Source organism: Podarcis melisellensis, assembly GCF_964234715.1.
Source record: "Podarcis melisellensis genome assembly, chromosome: 1".
Taxonomy (NCBI): Eukaryota; Metazoa; Chordata; class Lepidosauria; order Squamata; family Lacertidae; genus Podarcis; species Podarcis melisellensis.
The window spans coordinates 21,944,953-21,966,415 of NC_138528.1; the positions used below are offsets into that span (position 1 = coordinate 21,944,953).

At 43.1% G+C, this 21,463-nt stretch overlaps 1 protein-coding gene across 3 annotated transcripts in view; it reads right to left on the reverse strand.

Moving 5' to 3' along the window:
- Positions 1 to 4,719: 4,719 nt before the first annotated feature.
- The window catches only part of RIN3 (Ras and Rab interactor 3), a 70,007-nt gene continuing 53,263 nt past the window's right edge, over positions 4,720 to 21,463 (reverse strand). For 2 of the 3 annotated variants that reach the window (XM_081910071.1, XM_081910072.1), the window contains 3 exons: positions 13,268 to 13,399; positions 7,267 to 7,430; positions 4,720 to 6,091 (listed from right to left, as the gene is read on the reverse strand). In XM_081910071.1, the coding sequence (XP_081766197.1) occupies positions 5,783 to 6,091; positions 7,267 to 7,430; positions 13,268 to 13,399 (605 nt within the window). In that variant the 3' untranslated portion in view covers positions 4,720 to 5,782. The other variant, XM_081910073.1, reaches the window with a different exon arrangement.

Sequence of the window (21,463 nt, forward strand, 5' to 3'; positions counted from 1 at the left end):
AAAGACTCCACAGTGACGGGGGAGTGATGGTAAGCAGAGAGAGGAACGCCAGAGGCTTGAAAGGAAAGGAAATGCATTCCACACTCAACATATTTTGGCACAGGATGACTTCTGAACAGAAGTCACTAGTACAGTACAGGGTCCCCATGCTTCTAAAAATGTCGCCCCAGGAAGGATTTCTTTCCAAATGTACTGAGCCTGGAATAAATTTCATTTCAGGTTTCTCTCTTTCTCGTTCTCTCTCTTTCCCTGCCATTGGTGCTTTCTTGTTTTTTTGTGTTTTTGTGGGACTGATAGTAACTTACTATGATACTCAGTCTTCTGTTAGTGTTGGGTACGCCATCTGCTGCCCTAAGAGAAAAGCCTGACTGCTGGATCAGGCCAAAGGCTCATCTAGTCCAGCATCCTGTTCCCACAGTGGCCAACCAGATGCCTATGGAAGCTGGAAAGAAGGATCACAGTGAAACAAAACTTTTCCCACTAGGGCTCCAGAACAACTGGTATTCAGATGCTGCCTTCTACTCATAAGCACCATGGCTAGTATGCAGGGATAGCCTTAGACCCTTCCTTTTTCATCTAACCCTTTCTCTTAGATCACTTCCAGATGACCTGCTTATTGTTGAAGCATCTTGATTTGTTTCCACCAAGTCTGCGGCAAGGTTAGTTGTCGTTAGTTATATATCAAGCGTTCATTCTGATTTGTTTGCAGGGAGGTTATTTCTTGCTGTATCATATTTTTACACTTTTAACAAACTGGAGTGTCGGTATCCTAATCCAATAATTAGAATACGCTTTTTGCTTTGTTTTTCAGCCTGCTGATTAATGCCTCTTCTTATGATAGTAGTCAATTTGCATTCTGGGTGAGAATTAATTTGCAGATAGACCACCCAAGTAGTAATTGCTTCCAATATCAAAAGTAATTAAAAGAAGGGAAGTTTTGCTGACATGGTGCCCTGAAGGCTAACCTTTCTGAGCACAATTCAAAGTATTGGTGCTGACCTTTGAAGCCCTAAACGGCCTTGGCCCAGTATACCTGAAGGAGCGTCTCCACCCACATCATCCAGCCTGGACACTGAGGTCTAGCACCAAGGGCCTTCTGGCAGTTCCCTCACTGTGAGAAATGAGTTTACAGGGAACCCGGCAGAGGGTCTTCTTGGTAGTGTCACCTGCCTTGTGGAACGCCCTCCCATCAGATGTCAAGGAAATAAACAACTATCTGACCATGGTTGGTATCATGTGACAACTACCAGATGAACAACTGACAGAATTAAGGGCTGAGATGTACAGATTGGTAAATGAGAATGCATCAGAGAGACATAAGATTCAAGAATGCATAGGACCTGTGGAAGATGATGTGGCCTGAACATGAGAAAATACAGGCAAAATGGGAAACAGCAGATGATGAAATGGAGTGGATATCCACATAAGCTTTCCGGAGGACTGAAACAGACAAATTGATGTGGTTGTGATGTTGGAAGAGATGAATAGAATTATAAACAGAGACATTAAGAAACCATCTGAGATGGCAGAGAGAGAGGTGAATAGAATTATGTTGGAAGAGATGAATAGAATTATGATCAGAGACATTAAGAAACCATCTGAGATGGCAGAGAGAGAGAGAGAGAGCTGAGAGAGCTGTGTACAAGCTGACATGAACACAGAAGAAAAAGCATCTAAGCTTTTGGAGATTGGTTTGAAAAAAGAATGGGAAAAATGGAAAAAGGACTTCTCTCTTAAAACAAAAAACCTAGGATGGAGAATCACAGCCAACAGGAAATGGGACTGGAAAATTTGGAATTGGGTATGAATTAATGAAGACATACTTAGATGCCCTCTTTCCTGACAGTTTATATACCACTTACTCATTGAAGTCATATGATGTTGCATCAAACAATTCCTATTAGCCACATCCCCGTGCATTTCCCACAAAAAGTTGAAGCACATTTGTTTGTTCAGTGGAAGCAGATTTGCTGCACAAAAGCACCAGGTCAACTAATTGCACAACCTGAATTCACTAGTATTCCCTACCACAAAACAGTGACAGTCTTGACATGATCATACGCTTTGCCACTGCTAGTGCAATACTAGCGAAATGGAGCAGACAGGACAGAAGGGTCAAGAAGGAAGTGGTCCTTCTTCAGACAGCACCCCAAGTCTTTGAAAAGGGGCTTTATGGTGTAGAAGAGTCAGATTCAACTGAATATTTGTGCTAGGGGAAGCTTGTGGAATGGGACTCCTGCCAGCATCCTCTTGCAGATCTGCTCTGGAGAGTCAGGAGAACTCACAGAACAAGACATGGAGGAGAGCGGAGATTGTTCCAACAGCACAAGGATTGCTTACCAGGTGGAACAATCTCCGTAGTGCCATGCTGAATTCCACCCTCAGTCCGTCAATGGCTGCTAGTCTTCATGGCTATATGCAGTCTCTTGGTTTCACAGGCAGGACGCCCTGTTTCTCAAAGGCATATAATTGAAATAGGATGCTGGACCAGATGGGCCACTTACCAAAGGTGTCATGGACTTTGAAGAAGCACAAACTCTGGGGGAAAAGGAGAAACGAGCTAAGGGGAAGGCACATTTGGCAAACCCTCACCATGATCAGCTCCCACCTGGAAACCCATGTGCCCCCTGTGGAAGGATGTATGGATCCAGAATTGGCCTCCACAGTCACCTACGGACACACTGTTAAGACTGTGTTCATGGCAGACAATCTTATTTAGCTACGAGTGATTGCCAAAGAAAATGCCCTAACTTCTTCAGGGACTCAATTTTTTTTCCAGGGAGAAAAGGATTGCAGTGACATTTAAGGAAAACCAAAGCCTTTTGTATGGGATTTTAATGCCAAGGTCAAACGTTTTTCTTGGAGGAACGTTAGCAATGACAACTTTTTTAAACAGCATGGCTTTATATTATAAAATCACACAGCAATACAGCATCGTTAGAAGATTAAACAGGCAACACAGTTAGAGGATTCATTTCCAGGCCCTGAGTACAAAAGGTTGGGTGATAGCTGAGAGGCCACCCAGTGACCTTTGACTTTCTTTATTTGAGCTGTTGCAGAGGACCCAAGCAAAATTACTGCGACGAGCATTTGTGCCTCCAAAGTCTTTGATTATGAACCAGACATTGCTCAAAATACATATAGTGACACAGGGAAATAAATACACATAAACAGGCATTACTGCAACAATTTTGATAAACTGCTTCTGTATATCTAAGGTGGAGATGAAATATTTCTATACGAAACAAAAGAACACGTTGTTGGAAGATGCGCCTTTTATAAAGTGACAGAAAAGGCCCTTTCTCCTCAAGATATGATTAGATCAGTCCAGCACAGTAGCCAACGTCCTAAAGAACTGGTTGATTTCAAGCTCCTAAACAGCTCATGCCTCAACAGGCAGGGAGCAGTCAGTGGGTCGGACGTAACCGTGTGCTTTAGAAAATTATGGAGCAGCTTTCCAGGGTGAATGGGTGGCCAATCTGTTTCTAATGCTTTTAGACAGCTTAACTCTAACCTAGAGTTCTAGGGATAGGTTACGCCCCCAGCACACTTTTCACTGCAGAATTGTCACAGAGGTAGACCAGCAACATAGTTCTTCTAGGGCATTGTTTCCTGCACAGCAGGAAGTCACTCATGCAAAATATGACCCAGCAGTTGGCAGTCCACTTACAACTTCTCTGCTCAGAAAAACAGTGTAACACATATCATGGAAGTTGCTACAGCTCAAATGAACAGAGGGGTGGGGAGTAACAATTAGCCACATGTACGAGGCCAATATTATTCACTCAGGGGGTGTATTTCTTAATATCGGAAGACTGTATGCATTGTGTGATTATAAGGCTATGCTGCAAACATCATATGTACTGAGCTGTACATCTTACATCCAGGCTGCCTAGGTTTGTTTTTGTGGTCTTCAAAAAGACCCCCACATTTTATCCACACAGGGTGACCAACAGCAGAAGAATATGCACATAATGCTAAGCTAAGCAAATCTCAGCAGTAGCATCTCAAAAGCTGCATATGGTGTTACACAGACCCCCCCCCAGCCCCAGCCCTCCAATTTTAACTCCGAACATTTCGCTTTCATTGTTACAGAACACAGAATTCCCATAACTGGCTGTTGCTTCTCAAGTCTCTCTTTGTCGCCACTTTCTCTGTGCACCTTTCTCTTCCTCTACTTCTGCCTCCCTCGCTCCGTGTAAAACTGCCTGCACTTAAACTGTTAGGTGGGATGTTCGTGGAAGGTAAAGAGAAGTGACTTCGATGTGGATTCAAGACGAAAACATTTCCATCACACTGTGTGATCTGATTCTCAATTCTGATTTGTCTCCTCGGTGGAATAATTAAAAAACCCTCATCGTTTCTACACGTGTGTCAGCTCTGTGTCTTTTGCTTGTGAAAAAGCCACATGGAATCACTGTACCACATGCTGCTCTGTCACCAACAGCCAATGATGCAAGGCAAAGCTGGAGCAATGGACATAATCATTTCACACGTTTCTTTTCCAACTAAATTGGTTGTGTGGAACCTCTGGCCCTCCAGATGTTTCTGAACTATAATTCCTATCATCTCTGGCCATTGGCCATGCTTGCTAAGGCTGATGGGAAGTGTAGTTTAGCAAGCTCTGAAGGGTCAAATTCTCCCTATTCCTGAACTAAATGTTACAAGGAAGAGTAGGAAAGAAATACCCGGGGGCGGGGGAGCACTCTTTTAACATAACTTTTATATCCAGGGTCTGCCCTATCACTGTGGAGGGTTAGGTGGGAAATGTTGGAGTCTTGTCAAAAGTGGTTCACATGTCACGTTAAACCATAGCTCAAATTATGATCTGTTTAATGCAAAGATTTGTGCTAGTATATGCTATTCAAAAGTCTTCATGGTGCTCCTCCCCTACCCCTTATTTCCTGAATAGAGATAAAACAAACCAGGAAAACAAGCCATTTGGTGCGAAATACCACTTATGGTTTGTTGCTTGGCTTACCAGGCAGAGGGCCTTCTCGGTAGTGGTGCCCACCCGGTGGAACACCCTTCCTTCAAATGTCAACGAAATAAACAACTATCTGACTTTTAGAAGACATCTGAAGGCAGCCCTCTTTAGGGAAGTTTTTAAGGCCTGATGTTTTTATTATGTTTTTAGATATGCTTTAAGCAGCCCAGAGTAGCTGGGGAAACCCAGCCAGATGGGTGGGGTGTAAATAATAAAATTATAATTATTATCGTCATGATTTGTTAGGCGAGAAACAAACCATGAATACTTGGTTTGCATGAAACAGCAAGCTGGTCCCAAGTTTGTTTCCTTGGATGGGAAAGGAAAGGACGCCACATACATTCACTTTATTATCTTTTTTTACTACTACAAGGAAGACTATTTGAATTTTCTTTGGCGGATCTTCTCTGATAATACTGTTGATTTGATAACTGGGTGGATGGATATATTGCCATTTGCCCATAACCACAAACCTACCTACTTTGTACCAGGGCAGCTGTCACATAAGTTACATCATTTGCTCACGTTTTAAGGTTCTGAATTGTTCAAGTCCACACCCCTCCCCCACCCCGCTCCAAGAGTGAAAGCTGCTTGGAATATTCAATTTACTGTGGAAAATAAATTCTGCTGAAGAAATGCCCCAGATGAAGATTTGCATAGGCTTTCGACCATCACCATTCCGCTCAGAAGATGCACTTTGCTGTGCTCCTGTGACCTGGTGGAGATCAGGAAGTTTTGAAATGAAAAATGCCACGGCTGTTTGAATGAGTCTGCTACAAGAGAACAGCTTGGCTGTTATAAAACATCTGGGTCCTTGATAATGGGAACCGGTGGTTCCTCTCCGCCCACCTCCTTATAAATAAAATGGAAAGTCGGCTTGGGCTCTTTGCTCAGAAGGTGGGATTTGATGCGGTGAGGAAGGGCGTCATCATCTAGCCGCAGGTTCTTGTCCTCAACCTGAACAAACAGCCCATAGTTCTGAGGCTCTGGGACTTCGAATTTCTCAGCGCACTGCTGGTTCAGCTGGTGCGTTGTTGAGTCAGTTCGGTAGGCCAGCGTCCTGGTGTTCGCCTCAGCCTCCATAAAGGAGATTGTGATGAAATCCTGGAAACAAGGAGTGTGGGTTATGTTATCCATAGATATTAAAATGACAGTTGATAGATAGTGATCACTAATAGATACTGCGAATCTATCATCATAATCAACAACATACTATTGATGAGCAATAAAGGCTGTGAAGATGGCGAAGGGCCTGGATATCAAGTCCTATAAAGGAAAGTTGAAAGAGTTAGGTTTGTTTAGCTTAGATGATTAAGAGGTACCACAGTCACTGTCAAATATCCGAATGGCTGTCATGTAGAAAGTTTGAAGGAATTAGACACCTTCAGCCTGTAGAAGGGATGACTGAGGCCCAATCTGTGCTGTACTTTTAAATCATGGCTTCCCTTAAAGAACCCTGGGACCCACAGTTTGTTTAGGGTGTTGAGAGTTGTCACGACTAGAGGCCCCCATTTTCCTCACAGAGATATAATTCTCAGAGTTTCCTAGGGAGAAAAGACTGCCTGTTAAACCACTTTGGAAACTGTAGTTCTGTGAGGGGAGTAAGGGTCTCTCAATCAACTCTTTAAATGTATTGGGCCGAAGATGGGACTATGAGTTGGCACGTTATGCCAAGTATCTGAGGGACTCTCTCCCAACTGTAAATCTCTTGAGGCCGGGGAATAGGGTATGGCGTATGCTTTGTTTACAACAAACAAAGAGTGCCCAGAATTCCTCGAAGCAAAGGCTGTGCTTTAAAGGCATAGTGAGTACACAGCCTTGGTTCTGGTGAAGAGAGCCAATAAGGTATTTTATTCCTGCAGCAAAAGGGAGCTTTGCTGCCACCATGTGGTTGAAGGACAAGATGCTGAAAACTGCCTTTGAACTTAAAATTAGCTTCTCTTTCTCTCTGAAATGTATGCGTGCCACCCTAAACCACAGGCTCTCATCGCAGCTTACAAATAATAAACCAACAAGCTGAAGTAAGCTAGGATGCCAATTTCATCCTCACTAATGTGATTTGTGGCCTCTGCTTATTACATTTGTAAGTTAATGAATAATGAAGTTAAGATAGATTGCTTTCCTTCTGAAGAAATGTGCATGCACACGAAAGCTCATACCAAGAACTAACTTAATTGGTCTTTAAGGTGCTACTGGAAGGAATTTTTTTGTTTTGACTATGGCAGACCAACACAGCTACCTATCTGTAACTGCTTTCCTTCATTTATTTATCTGCTAACCTGAACAGATGATCGGGAAGCCCGGGCTTTGTTAAGCGTTCTCCTTCTCTCCCAGCGGTGAATGGAATCTTGGACCTCTGAGCTCAGCTGCCGAGTGACTGTGATCTTATCATAGCTCTTGATAAGCTCTACCGCCCCATAAGTAGTGATTAAATAGTAGGAGCCTAACAAAAAAAGAAAAAGAAAAAAAGTTAAAGAGCCCAAACCACTTGGTCTTGATTTTGTACTGCTTCATGCAACACAGGACCCCTCTAGGCATCCTTTGTATTGTGCATTCAAGTTTACCTGTGTTCATGATGCGATGGGGGAGGTTATATGTGATCATAGAATTGTAAAGTTAGAAGGGACCCCAAGGGTCATCTAGTCCAAACCCCTGAAATGCAAAAGAATTTCTGACATAGCCACTTCCGCCCTGCAAAGGAGGTGGTGCTACGGGCTTCATGCCCCCACCACGTGCCTGATTGGGGGAATCCCTGGCTGCGTCACCCCCTGGCTAGCCAATCGGCTGGCTGAGGGGGCATGACCTGCCCTATTTAATGCAGGCATGGCCGGGGATCTCCCTCTTTTTGCCGCCAGCTGCTCCTGTTTCCCACCCTCCTGCCCTTTAAGGTTTCCCTTCCTTGACCTTGCTATGGACCTTGGTTGGTCGCCATTGAGGGGCCACCACTAATGCATTGTATTTCATCAAGAAAAGGTTGCAGAATACACCTGCGATAAAACACCAGTCTTTATAGGTTGCAGAATACAGCTGCTATAAAATACAAAGTGCTTTGCCGCCTCATTGCATATTTTACTGTTGCTGAATGATGGTGCCAGTCCCTGCAAAGGAAGCTTAGTTGGGCAAGGATAAGTTACAGGCACCTGCCGCTGCTGCCATCACCACTAATATCCATGAGACAGTCATTGAGAATAAAGGTAGCAAGAAAAGCAATTATTCTGGCTGGCGTAGGTAGATATGTTGCTATGTGCCAGGCATGGACGTAGCTAGGATTTTTGTTGGGGGGACAGGCCCTCAGTTAGTTATGTATTTTTATATATTTTTATTGATTTAGGGAGGGGCAGCCCCTTGCCTATGCCCATGATGCCAGGAGAGGAGGGGAACCTGAATCCTTAAAGGGAGACATGATGGTTAATGACCGACTGAAAACGCAAATATCAAAATATTACTATCATTGGAAGTGGCCAGCAGATGGCACCCAAGCAACATACAATTCTGGAACCAACAACGGAGTTGCAGGAAGATAGATTGGTTTATCCTTGCACAATCTGCTATTCAAAATAGTACAAGGAACATCACCTTATCATGCAGCTTGCCACTAGTTGTACCTAATTAGCACTCCACTTTCTGGTTCCTTCCAGTTCCATCTAACTCAAGAGGTACAAACATTCCCCTTTGGCAGATGTTTTGCAAAATTCCGCATCCCAAGTATTTCTTCTCTCCATTGTTAGAGCTCTTCCTTCTTAAATAGTAATTTAGTGCCCATCTACCCATTTGCTAATAACATTGTGCTAGTTTCTTTGCACACGTGAAGTGGAGTGTGTGTGTGTGTGTGTGTGTGTGTGTGTGTGTGCTTTTGCCGTTGCAGAAGCTGTTCACAATCCAACAGATTATCTGTTATGTTATTTACGGAATCTGGATAAGAATCTTCCAAGATCTAGCAATTCCTACTAGAGAGGTGGGTCTGATCCTTCTTGAATTCTATTTGTCTGAATTATAATTAGAGTTGTATTTAGTCAGTTGACTAAAAAGGCTCAAATATTGCAATCCTGTACACGGTTTCCTGGGAGTAAGGCTGCAATCAATTATTATTATTATTATTATTATTATTATTATTATTACACCAGCCTATACCCAGAGGTCCCACTTACCTGGGAGTAAGTCCTATTTTTTCTACTTCTGAGTAGAAACGCAAGTGATTGCACTTCAAGTCCATTAACTGTGAACATTTTCGCTGATTAAATTAATCAACTTAATTAATAGACTGATTGCTGAACTAATGCCAAAGCAGCAGGTGAATAAAACAATATTTCTGAAGGAAATAATTTTTGGATTTTTTATTATTAGGTGTTGAAGAATAATTCTCCTCAGCAGAAGCACCCTCTCCTTGGCAAGAGAGGAGGCTAATGAACTCTAGCCACTCAACATTTTTTTGTCAACACTTGTCTAAAAAACAATTAATGACTTTATTTTATTTTTAAATCTACTGCCTGATAAATTAGGAACACCTCAAAAGCTCAAATATTTTTGGCCAATCTAACCAATTTGATGCAACAACTAAATATCACAGGCAGCCCTAATTTTGCCAGCTGCATTTTAAAGCCTGCTGTACTGCTTTTAGGGGAGGGGAATGATTTTAATAAACCCTAAATAATAAGAAGCATATCTGATCACAAATTAAGCCCCACTGAATCCAAAAGAAAAAAAGTTAAGCACATAATTATCTATCCTGTTATAATCAAAGGGACTTCCCCCATGTATGTATTTGCCTAAACTGTGCCCAGGTTGAACCCATTAAAGACAAATGCCACCACTACCTGCCCACACGGGGGGTAGCAAAAGAGAGAGAGAGAGAGAACGCACCACCGGAAACATTGCATATGCCAATTTCTATGGATATATTGAATTCAATGGGACTTACAAGTTCTGAGTGGACAGCTTAGGATTGCACTGTAAATAAATTTGGCTGACATTTCACTGGAGAACAATATTTTCAGAAGAACAGATTGCTCTTAAAACGCAGCAGCTGATGTGTTTGGAGACTCACTTAAGTTTCCCCTGAAGGGTAGCTGGGTTAGGCTGCTGCAGTGAAACAACAACAGCAAAGGACCTGGAGCAGAACAGCGTACGCTGGCAGATTTACAGCGCAGCCCCACGCATTTAAGCAAGCCCCACTGAACTCAATGGGGCGTTTACAGTGTGATGAGCTTTCATGGGGTAGATTGCACACCATCTGAGAGCTACCTGTGCACACACAGAGACAGAGGTGTAGAGCGATTAATGGCATCAACAACAAGGCCAAAAGGTCATGAAATGTAAGAGGTGCAATCTGTGACAGCCTCCCACAACCAGGAGCCCTAGACTATGATGCCCATCATCCACAGCCATCAGGGCCAATGGCTGAGGACGATGGGGATAATACTCTGAAACAGCTGGAGGGCACCAGATTGGGGAAGGCTGAACTATGGCCTTTCTATGCAAAACTCCAAACGTATGCAAAATAAGCACTGCAACCATTCACAACAATATCTTTCCAAATGCATGTTGTTCTGCTCCCTTCGGGGGCATCGCTAGGCTTTTATTACCTAGGCAGCAACACTGTCAAAGGGACCTATTTATTTGCGCAAGTGTCCTTGGGGATCTCTGGGGCATATGACCAGGTGGCAAGTTACTAAAGATACAGCACTTTTCATCAGTGCGACAATTAAAGCCCTCCCAGAAACCTTGGTCTTCAAAGATATACAGACTGATGTGTTGGTGGGGCAACCAGTTCCTGAAGGACATGGAGGTGGGGGCAGAACAGGCACTGCCTCAATTAAAAAACTGGGTGTCCAGCCCTGCTGTGGTGCTCCTGCAAAAGTGCTGCATGAAGGTGTTTGATGCTGTTCTGTCTTTACAACTAATCAAGCCTGGGATCTAGCCAAATCTAGATGGAATACCACATTTCAGAGGAGCCCATCGTATCCTATTCGGAGCTCCTTAGAGGAACAGCCAGATATATTTATTTTTTAGTAATTGGCCTTAATTATACTCTGTTGTTGTTGTCGTCATAAATATACACTCAACTCTTCTTTGCCTGCGATGGAAGGCATAGATAGGCAAATCGGCCTATTTCTGTCCCATGTTGCTTTCTCCTATATGCAAAATAGTAATAATAAATGGGCTGGTCTGTCCAACTTATGTGCAGATTTTCTTTTTCAAACTCTTTTTAAAAAACCCATAACATCCTTGTAAGGCTACCCAAGGACACAATATACAGAAGAAAAGGTAGCCATCTTCTCCGTATGATTTCCCAGGAAGGGACGGCACATTATGATGCACAGTGGCTTCCTATGAGCATTTCAAAAGGCCTTTTTTTTTACCACGCAGACACAGTGAAGTTACTAGCTGCTTCAGGCAGCTGTAAAACTTTTTAAAAGACAGAAGGCAGTCCTTGGACTATCTTTTGAGCATGTTGCCAGACCCTAGCATACATCAGTTCATCATATGGGAAATTCCACATATCTATGTTCTGGGCATGGGTCTGGTGGTCCGAAATGGATAGGCTTGCTCCCCCATGCGGAGCAAATTGGAATCCTTTGACATCCCTAATGGAAACACGAGAAGAGTCCTGGTGGATCAGACCAAAGGTCTACCTAGTCCAGCATCCTTCTCTCCCAGTGGCCAACTAGACTCCTATGAGGTCAGCAAGCAGGACAGGAGTGTTGTGGTACTCTGATACTTGTGCTCCCCAGAAACTGGAATACAGAAGCATACTGCCTTTGATTCTGAAGGTAATATAAAGCCATTATGGCCAGTAGCCAACAAGTCTTATCCTCCAAACACTTGTCAAATCCCCTTTCAAAGCCACCCAAGTTGAAGGAAATCACTCCATTTTGTGGCAGGGAATTCTGTAGTTTAACTGTGTGTGAAGAAGTAGTTCCTTTTGTCTGCCCAGTTATGCCTTCCTCCTCAAAACCTTGAGTATAGTGTTAAGGTCACACAAAAGAAGAGAGGGGGAAAGCTCACTCAGTGGCAGAGAACATGTTGTGCATGCAAAAGGTCCCAGAATCATTTCCTGATTGGTAGCACTCTCTCTCTCTCTCTCTCTCTCTCTCTCTCTCTCTCTCTCTCTCTCTCTCTCTCTCTCTCTGCCACTATAGGTCAATGTATGAAGTGGCTCTGGTATAACAGCCCAAAAACCTATGTCACACAATCAAACTGTTGTGCAAACCAAAAGCATTCCCACATCCACCATCCAAGGGCCATCTGCTGTCATGTGAATCTGGCGCTCCCAGTGGCCTCTTGTGATCATGGCTGTAGATCTCAGGAGATGAAGAATGAACAAATAAAAAGAGTAAGGGGGGATCTTGGTGGCTCTAGGATGGCACCCTGAGTGGGACCTTCACAACCTTAAAGAGCCAGAAGAAGTAGTCTACAATGCGTTATACGTAGGGCTGCCTCTGAAAATAGTTCGGAAACTTCAGCTGGTGCAGAATTCAGTGGCCAGGTTGCTCACTGGGACAAGACAGTTTTAGCACATGACGCCAATCCTGGCCCAAATGCACTGGATGCCCATTAGTTTCTGGGTCAAATTCAAAGTGCTGGTTTTGACCTATAAAGCTTTAAACAGCTCAGGACTACAATACCTAAAGGACCACCACTGCTCATATGAACAGACCTGGACCATGAGATCATCCTCTGAGATCATTCTTCTTTGTGTGCCTCCTCCACAAGAAGTCCGGAGGGTGCCAACATGAGAAGGGTCTTTTCTGCAGTGGCTCCCTGCTTGTCCAATGGTCTCCCCAGGAAGGCTCACCTGGTGCCTTCATCATGCAGCTTTAGGCACCAGGAGAAAATGTTTCTCTTCAACCAGGCCTTTGGCTGATTGTCATCCTTTTAAATGTGGGAGGAGGGATTATTGGTTTGCGGTTGTTCCTATTTTTATTATCTACTTTGGGCTTTATACATTGTAATTTTATGTTGTGAACCACCCTGAGATCTATGAATGAAGGGCAGTATACAGATTTAATTGATAATCAGAATAAGTCTCTTAGGCTGCATTTGATCCTTCTGCATACTCTGTACAAAGTAGAAACACAACCAATGTTAGGATAGTGGCCTTGGCAAATGTCCTCTGGTGCCGGCCCTGCCATTGGCCACCAGCCGAAGAGCAGATGTAAAGTTGGGACAAACATTTACAATTATGGTTGCTGGGCAGCTTATTCTCATTTCTGCCAGTGGTGTGCCCTTGCGAACCTCCTCCCTCGCTCCTCCCTCTGCCACAAAGGAGGTCTTTCATACCTTCACCCAGCTGCAGTGCAGGGTCCATGAGTTCCATCATGTACTCCACATTCAGAAGCACCTCTGGCAGGTCGCTGCGGGCGAGTACGTACATGAGCACCGGGAGGAAGTCATCTGCCCCGTAAAGCTTCCCTGAAAGAAGAAGAGGCCTATTCAGATAACACAACCGAGCAGGCTAAGAGCTGATTTCAACATTCAAAACCAACATGTAGTAAGAGAAGAGAAGAGAAGAGAAGAGAAGAGAAGAGAAGAGAAGAGAAGAGAAGAGAAGAGAAGGCACAGGGGCCCAACAGTTGGCCCCCACCATGCACAACCTGCATTAGCCTAGGTTAATGTGCAAATCAGTCCTTCTCACAGATTTTGTAGAGCAGCTGTGCTTCATAGCTGCCAAATCGCAGATTAGGAAACAGGACTGATGAAGATGTAAATGTGCAAATGAATTTGCCAGCAGTACAGGTTTTCATACTCTCCCGGTGGCTTCATTACTGTGAGAAAGAACCATATTTTGGAAAATCGTATTTTGGAATGAATTTAAGAGCATGAGGGAAGCCTTGTTGGATGAGGCCAAAGGCCATCTAGCCCACCATCCTGGTTCCAACCAAATCCTGTGCTGGCTGGTCCAAGGGAGCAAATACCCACACCATCCTCAACCTGCCTGCAATGAGCCTCCACCTTATATGAAAAAGTCTGATGTACAGGGGATTTCTACAATCAGTGCTTGCTAAAAAGAAAAAGGAAAAAGCATGATCTGGAACAACTCTGTCATGCAAATGACCCCTTCAATGGCCCAGGAGCAGTTGTGTAAGCCAATGCAAGAAAGGAGAAATGGATAGTCTGAATCTATCGTTTGTAATGTGTGAATGGTCAGATGCAAATCTGAGACACACAAATGGTGGATATGCTTTAGGAATCTCAGTGTGTATGTGAAAGTTTTTCATCCACACCTTTGCACATTCCAAAAGTGTGTGTTATTTCCTTATAAACGTTTTGAGAGTTATGTATTAAGAAAAATAACATCAAAAGCAACCTTCAATTTCTGTTTGCAGGGTTCACAGTCATTTTCTTCCATGCACTACTATTACAGCCATCCATCTCTAAAAGACCAAATGTTGAAGGTCCTTTAAAATTATTGCCACCGTGAATTTGCTGCCGTGATAGAAGATAGGCTTCCCTTTATTCTCACTGGCCACATTCTACCCCATGTTTAAGCGCACTTTAGTCTATTCAAATCAATACGCTTAAACATGCTTAGCTGTGCATGAGCTTGTGGCCATTGGCTTGATGCAAGTATTTCCTATGAAACACATTTCCTTATATGTCAGGCAAAGTCAACAGGGGTTTTATTTGAAGCTGACGGTTATACTCAGCTGGAGCCTTATATAAATATTCTTCTGTTCCCTCATCAAAAAATAAATAAACTTTAAGTAAACCAGAGAATATATGTAGAAAGGGAAAGCCAGTTCAGTTAAAACAAAGTGGTGGAACGCTTGAGTGCTAAGACTCTCTTTATAAACAAAATCTTATGCTGTTATTAGCTGGGCTCTGCACGTTATGAGAGTCATGTTTCCTGCTGTGCAAAAAACACACAGCCAGGTTGTCAAACATTTAAAAAGGCTTCATTGTTCAGTGGGTGTTTTGGCAAAATGTTTCCTTTGTACAGTATTGCAGTTTCTGGTACTGAGGAAGTCTCAGGTTGGTGTGGATGGAGGGCCGAATTTAGCTGCAAGAAGTAGGCATTGATGAAACGGCAGGATCAGCAGTTAATATGGCCAACGCATTCCTTCAGATCTGGCTTAGAGTGGCCATTTATTCAGCCAGGCTAATAGGATGCTCTGACATTTTGTGTGGGGTCACTTGTATTGATCTGTTTGCTGTTGTATTGCCATGCTTTAAACCTTTCATTTTAAAAATGCTTGTGCTGGTTGTGTTATTGCTTTTATTGTTGTGAACTGCCCTGTGTTCTTGATCGATGAAAGGCAGTGTATAAATGGAAGAAATAATAATGTAGGGGTTAAGAGCGGTAGACTTGTAATCTGGTGAACCGGGTTTGCGTCTCCGCTCCTCCACATGCAGCTGCTGGGTGACCTTGGGCTAGTCACACTTCTCTGAAGTCTCTCAGCCCCACTCACCTCACAGAGTGTTTGTTGTGGGGGAGGAAGGGAAAAGGAGATTGTTAGCCGCTTTGAGACTCCTTAGGGTAGTGATAAAGCAGGATATCAAATCCAAACTCTTCTTCTTCTACTTCTACTTCACTGAGAACAGTTCTCTATTCACAGGGCTGTCCAGTTTAAATATAAAGCAAGGGGAGCAGGGAGGGTCCTGAAATTGCCCATCAACAGTCAGCACCTAGACTGCAGACCAAGCCGGTATGCGCTACGGTTACACCTTTTTGGATTCCCCTCAAAAGAACAATTCCCTGTATCATAAAGGGATGAACTTTTGCTTAGAAACACTGAAAAAGGTTCTAATTCTTCTGAATTGTGAAAAAAGGCCACCCTGAAATGAAAAGCTGTAATCACCGTATATACTACTCATAAGTATTAGCACTTTAAAAAAGTTTATGGGACTGTTTATGGGACTATTTTACAGCTGTCTGGAACTTCCTAAAACTGTATTGGAGGATAAAACTGCAACCTTGTCTTATTCTAAGCAATAAGAAGTGATGTACATTGTATTATATGTACATTGTATTATGTACGCTATGCACATTACATAATGCATTATATAGTTGCAAATACAAAAATTGATTTACTGATTTTGAGGTGACCTTTTTTCAAAAGCTTTGGAAATGACAGATCATCCTTTTGTTTTTAGGCAAAAGTTCATCTAACTAAGCTACAACATGAGGTTGTAAAAAAGTTATAACCCTAGTATGCATGTCACCGGGTCAGTTTTATCTACTATAGTGAGATGTATTTCTCTTTATAGTAATTATGTATAAGTGTGCATACAGATGTATTAGCACATGGAAATTTATGCAGATCTGAATCCTCTCTTGTCCTCTTTTTTTGGTTACACGTTTCCTCTTTTTTGGTGAAATGTTAAGTGGCCATCTGGATTGGGCCTGATGTAGAGAGTTGATTCTACCAGCCAAAGTATGCATCAATCACCTATGAATTTCTTACATTAACTCTAGAAAGGTCTTATATCAGAACGTCACAGATACAACTTTTCCTATCTGCTCAGTTACATTAAGATGATACTGTTTGTAGCCTCTGTACAAGGGGAAGCAGGGAACATGTAATGCTTAAGGATGGTCAAGCTGTACTTGAATTAGACAGACTAACTCTTCCATATTCGTTCTAGAAGCCTAATAAACTTATTTCTTCCTTGCAATACATCTTTACTTGATTCTCTAAACACATAATCACCACAGATTAAGAAAATTTCCTTTGTTTAGGGGAACCTGAACAAGAGAATGTAAGAGCAGCCTGGTGGATCAGGCCAGTAGTCCATCTAGTCCAACATTCTGTTCTCACAGTGACCAAACAGATGTGTTTAAGAATGTCAAAGAGGAAAGCCACTATAGTGAAATAGGTAAATGTCTATGGCGCACGCATAATAACTCACCCGCAGTCTGAAACGGTACTGTCCCCTATCTGCCACCCCAGAATTTCTCCATATTATTCTGATATGTGTGTATAGCAGGCCTTCTAGATCAGTCAAGAGCTAACTCTTTCCATTGCAATGCTTTTCCTTTGCTTGACATTATATGGCTGTTGTTCCTAAGCTGTGTTCCCTTGCTGAGCTGGTAATAAGAACAGGTAACATTTCTCCAAATGATCACTTTGCAATTTTTGCAATTTCACCCTTGTCCCTTGCCTGCATGTATTATAAAGGCTGGTAAGCGATAACAGTTATAATATATGCATTGCTACGAGAACTGGAAATAATCAACTAATTAATCAACTAGCCAGGCACTGCAGGGGGTCAGAACAGATGACCCTTTGTGTCCCTTCCAACTCTGCAATTCTATGATTCCAATAACTCAAGATGCCTAAATAAGTCAAAAGGTACATATGGGGTACTGTATTCTGAATTTAGTCATGGAGGAGGAGGAGGAGGAGGAGGAGGAGGAAGAAGAAGAAGAAGAAGAAGAAGAAGAAGAAGAAGAAGAAGAAGAAGAAGAAGAGGAGCCACAATGTAGTTTCAGTTTAAGTGTCTCCAATAATTTAAATCTCTCATCAGTGACTATATGAGAACTTATCTGCAGCTGTTTTCCTGGCATAAAGATTGGAACTGAAATATATCTACAGTGGTAATAATAATAATAATAATAATAATAATAATAATAATAATAATAATTTATACCCTGCCCATCTGGCTGGGCCTCCCCAGCTACTCTGGGCGGCTTCCATAAAAACCAAAAATACAGTAAAATATCACACGTTAAAAACTTCCCTGAACAGGGCTGCCTTAAGATGTCTTCTGAATGTCAGGTAGTTGTTTATTGCTTTGACATCTGCTGGAAGGGCGTTCCACAGGGTGGGCGCCACTACCGAGAAGGCCCTCTGCCTGGTTCCCTGTAGCTTTGGTACCTCGGGTAAAGAACTTAATTCGTTCTGGAGGTCCGTTCTTAACCTGAAACTGTTCTTAACTTGAAGCACCACTTTAGCTAATGGGGCCTCCTGCTGCTGCTGCGCACCTGGAGCACGATTTCTGTTCTCATCCTGAAGCAAAGTTCTTAACCCGAGGTACTATTTCTGGGTTAGCGGAGTCTGTAACCTGAAGCGTATGTAACCTGAAGCGTATGTAACTCGAGGTCACATGTGATCAATGAACTTGCTGATAAAGGATGGTCAACATATGAAGAGGGGGATGAGTTGGTATCAGTTCAGACTAGGGGTGTAAGAAGACGTCGATTTCTGCTCCAATACTCAGAAGTGTTTCCATTCCACTGCACTTTGGCTTCTGACAAGAACTACATTATCTATCTCTCTGTCCGCACAATTAACTACACTGTTGCACACCATTCATTTCAAGGCAAAGGAAATGCAATGTGTAGGGAGCGGGGGTTACTGTGAGTAACCAATTATGTATTGTTTGCAGGCTTTAAACAATAACAGCAAATAGCATCCATATTTGCAAGGCTGATTTCCATTCCAGACATGGGATGAATAAGCAAACACTGACAATTTCTGCTTCCATTTCCAACATCCCTATTTCAGACCAGAGGTGGCAGTTCACAGTTCTGAAAACTCCTCCAAAAAATATCCCTGCAAATAGAATACCAGCACAACAGAGAGAAATAAAACATTCCATCCCTTTGCTACTATGTTGTGTTTGCAGGGAACTTTAAAGGAAGAGGTGCATTAAAATTGTGACACCCCTCAACTACAGTCTCAGATAGTACTGCCCATCCAACTGCCTCCTCATTTCTGTTGCAATATGTGCAGACCAGGCCAAAGCCATTTGTGTTTCATATAGAAACTGCTGTGAAGCATCTCCAGTTAAATGGACAGGTTGCAGGTGATGTGAAGGACCTCTGCTGCAGGACCATGGATAGCTGCTGACAGTCTGGGTAGATAATAATAATAATAATAATAATAATAATAATAATAATAATAATATTTATTATTTATACCCCGCCCATCTGGCTGGGCCTCCCCAGCCACTCTGGGCGGCTTCCATAAAAACCAAAAATACAGTAAAATCACACGTTAAAAACTTCCCTGAACAGGGCTGCCTTAAGATGTCTTCTGAATGTCAGGTAGTTGTTTATCGCTTTGACATCTGCTGGAAGGGCGTTCCACAGGGTGGGCGCCACTACCGAGAAGGCCCTCTGCCTGGTTCCCTGTAGCTTTGCTTCTCGCAATGAGGGAACCGCCAGAAGGCCCTCAGCGCTGGACCTCAGCGTCCGGGCAGAATGATGGGGGTGGAGACGCTCCTTCAGGTATACTGGACCGAGGCCGTTTAGGGCTTTAAAGGTCAGCACCAACACTTTGAATTGTGCTCGGAAACATACTGGGAGCCAATGTAGGTCTTTCAATACCGGTGTTATATGGTCTCGGCGGCCGCTCCCAGTCACCAGTCTAGCTGCCGCATTCTGGATTAGTTGTAGTTTCCGAGTCACCTTCAAAGGTAGCCCCACGTAGAGTGCATTGCAGTAGTCCAATGCTGAACTAGGTGGACTCGGCAAAAGTCTGCTTACTGTATTTTTCGCTCTATAAGACATACCAGACCACAAGACGTACCTAGTTTTTGGAGGAGGAAAACAAGAAAAAAAATATTCTGAATCTCAGAAGCCAGAACAGCAAGAGGGATCGCTGCGCAGTGAAAGCAGCAATCCCTCTTGCTGTTCTGGCTTCTGTGATAGCTGCACAGCCTGCATTCACTCCATAAGACGCACACACATTTCCCCTTACTTTTTAGGAGGGAAAAAGTGAATCTTATAGAGCAAAAAATACGGTAATCTGTTCCTAAATGGTGTACACAGCACATGCCTCTCTGAAACCTCTCCCTTTTCTGCAGTTGCTTGTCCTCCCTATGAGAACCCAGAAGCCTTAAAAGCCAGGCCCATCATTCTTCTGCCCCACAATGCACTGCAGACTTAGTATCTACGCTAGTAAACATGAGGAACACGTAATCCAAAGGACTGAATATTTTTGCCTCCCACCATGATTGACATCTTCATCAGCACCTGGCATTCTACAAGCATTTTTACACCTGAGTTCAACTGGGGTGTGTGGTTTTGTTGTTTTGGTAATGTGCCTGTAAAATCAATGCAGGGTGGGGTGGGGGTGGGGAATCCTATTTACATCATAACTATCTCTCATTCTCTTTTCCACATCCGCATTAGCTATGATCAGAAATTAGCATAAATAGTGAAAGACAGCTTCAGAGGCAATTTAAGCCTCGCATATGAAAACTGCAAAAAGAAATATCCTCTTCTGCTACGGAAATGGAAGAGGCGAATGACCAAACAACAAAAGCAAGACTTTATCCATCCCTTGTCAGTGGAACTGCATGAAGCAGTTCCTAGCTTGGCGAATACCACAGCGGCTTCATGGGTGAGATCCATAAAGGCCCAGCACGCTAAATACGATCCTTGCAAAGTGACAATGTGGGTGAGCATGAAAAAATGGAGCTCTATGCAGGACACTCAGTAAGAAGGGTAGTTAAGTGGCATCCAATATCTATAATACATTGATTCCCAAACTCACCCCCGCCCCCGCCAGACCGCTTGAAAATTGCTAAGGGTCTTGATGGACCACTTAGCTCCCTGCACCCTGCTGTAGCAACTGTAATGCACTGTGCAAGATGCATTATGATTTCTAATTGTATTTGTATTGCTTCTTTTATTTCTGGTGCATTGTGTTTTGTAGTGCTCCACAAAATTCAGACTGCAATACAACAGAATACAATGCTAAAAATAAGAGAGGCCATTAAAATGCAGGTACAAATCATCAATATGAATACTGAATGCGATGGATGTGCTGTTTCCCGTTTCCAACTGTGAATTCACAGAAACACCACCAGCCACCATTTGGGAACCCCTGCTATAATGGTCCAAAATGTGAGCTGGGCTTTGGGAATGTGGGTTCGGTTCCATTTGAGAGCTTGGCAAGTCATTCCCATCTTTGGGAAACAGTAAGAGTAAGAGAGAAAGATGTAAGAGTAAGAGAGAAAGATGTCAATGTATTTATTACTTGTGCAAATATTTAGTACAGGCAGCGACATCCGATATGTGCGCAACTGTGCTCACACACATCTTGCCAAACCTGGAAATAACTCAAAAATGTCATAAAAAGGGTTGGGGCAGGGGCATAACAGGTGTTTGCAGGCTTTTTCAATGGCGTTTCAAATATACACATTTTCACTTAAACGTATGGTGCCTCGGAATGTAGCCCCTGCATAAATGGGGAGTTGTCTATACTGATAGATCAATCATGGGTTCGTTTTAGTGATGTGCTGTAAAAATGTTGTGTCCAGCATCATAAGACCAGAGGCTAAAGACCCATCAAGCCCAGCATCTTGTCCTCACAGTGGCCTCTGGCAAGCCCGCAAGCAAGATCTGAGTGCGCGAGCATCCTCCCTTCCCACGGCTCCCAGCGACTGGCCTTGGCCCTTGAAAATTTGTCCTCCAGAGGAAGAACTGGAACCAAAGGGCGGAAGTTGCAAGGAAGCAGATTTCACCTTGAGCACCAGGAGAAACTTCCTAACACTAAGTGCTTCTCAAAAGCAGATAAGGATGTC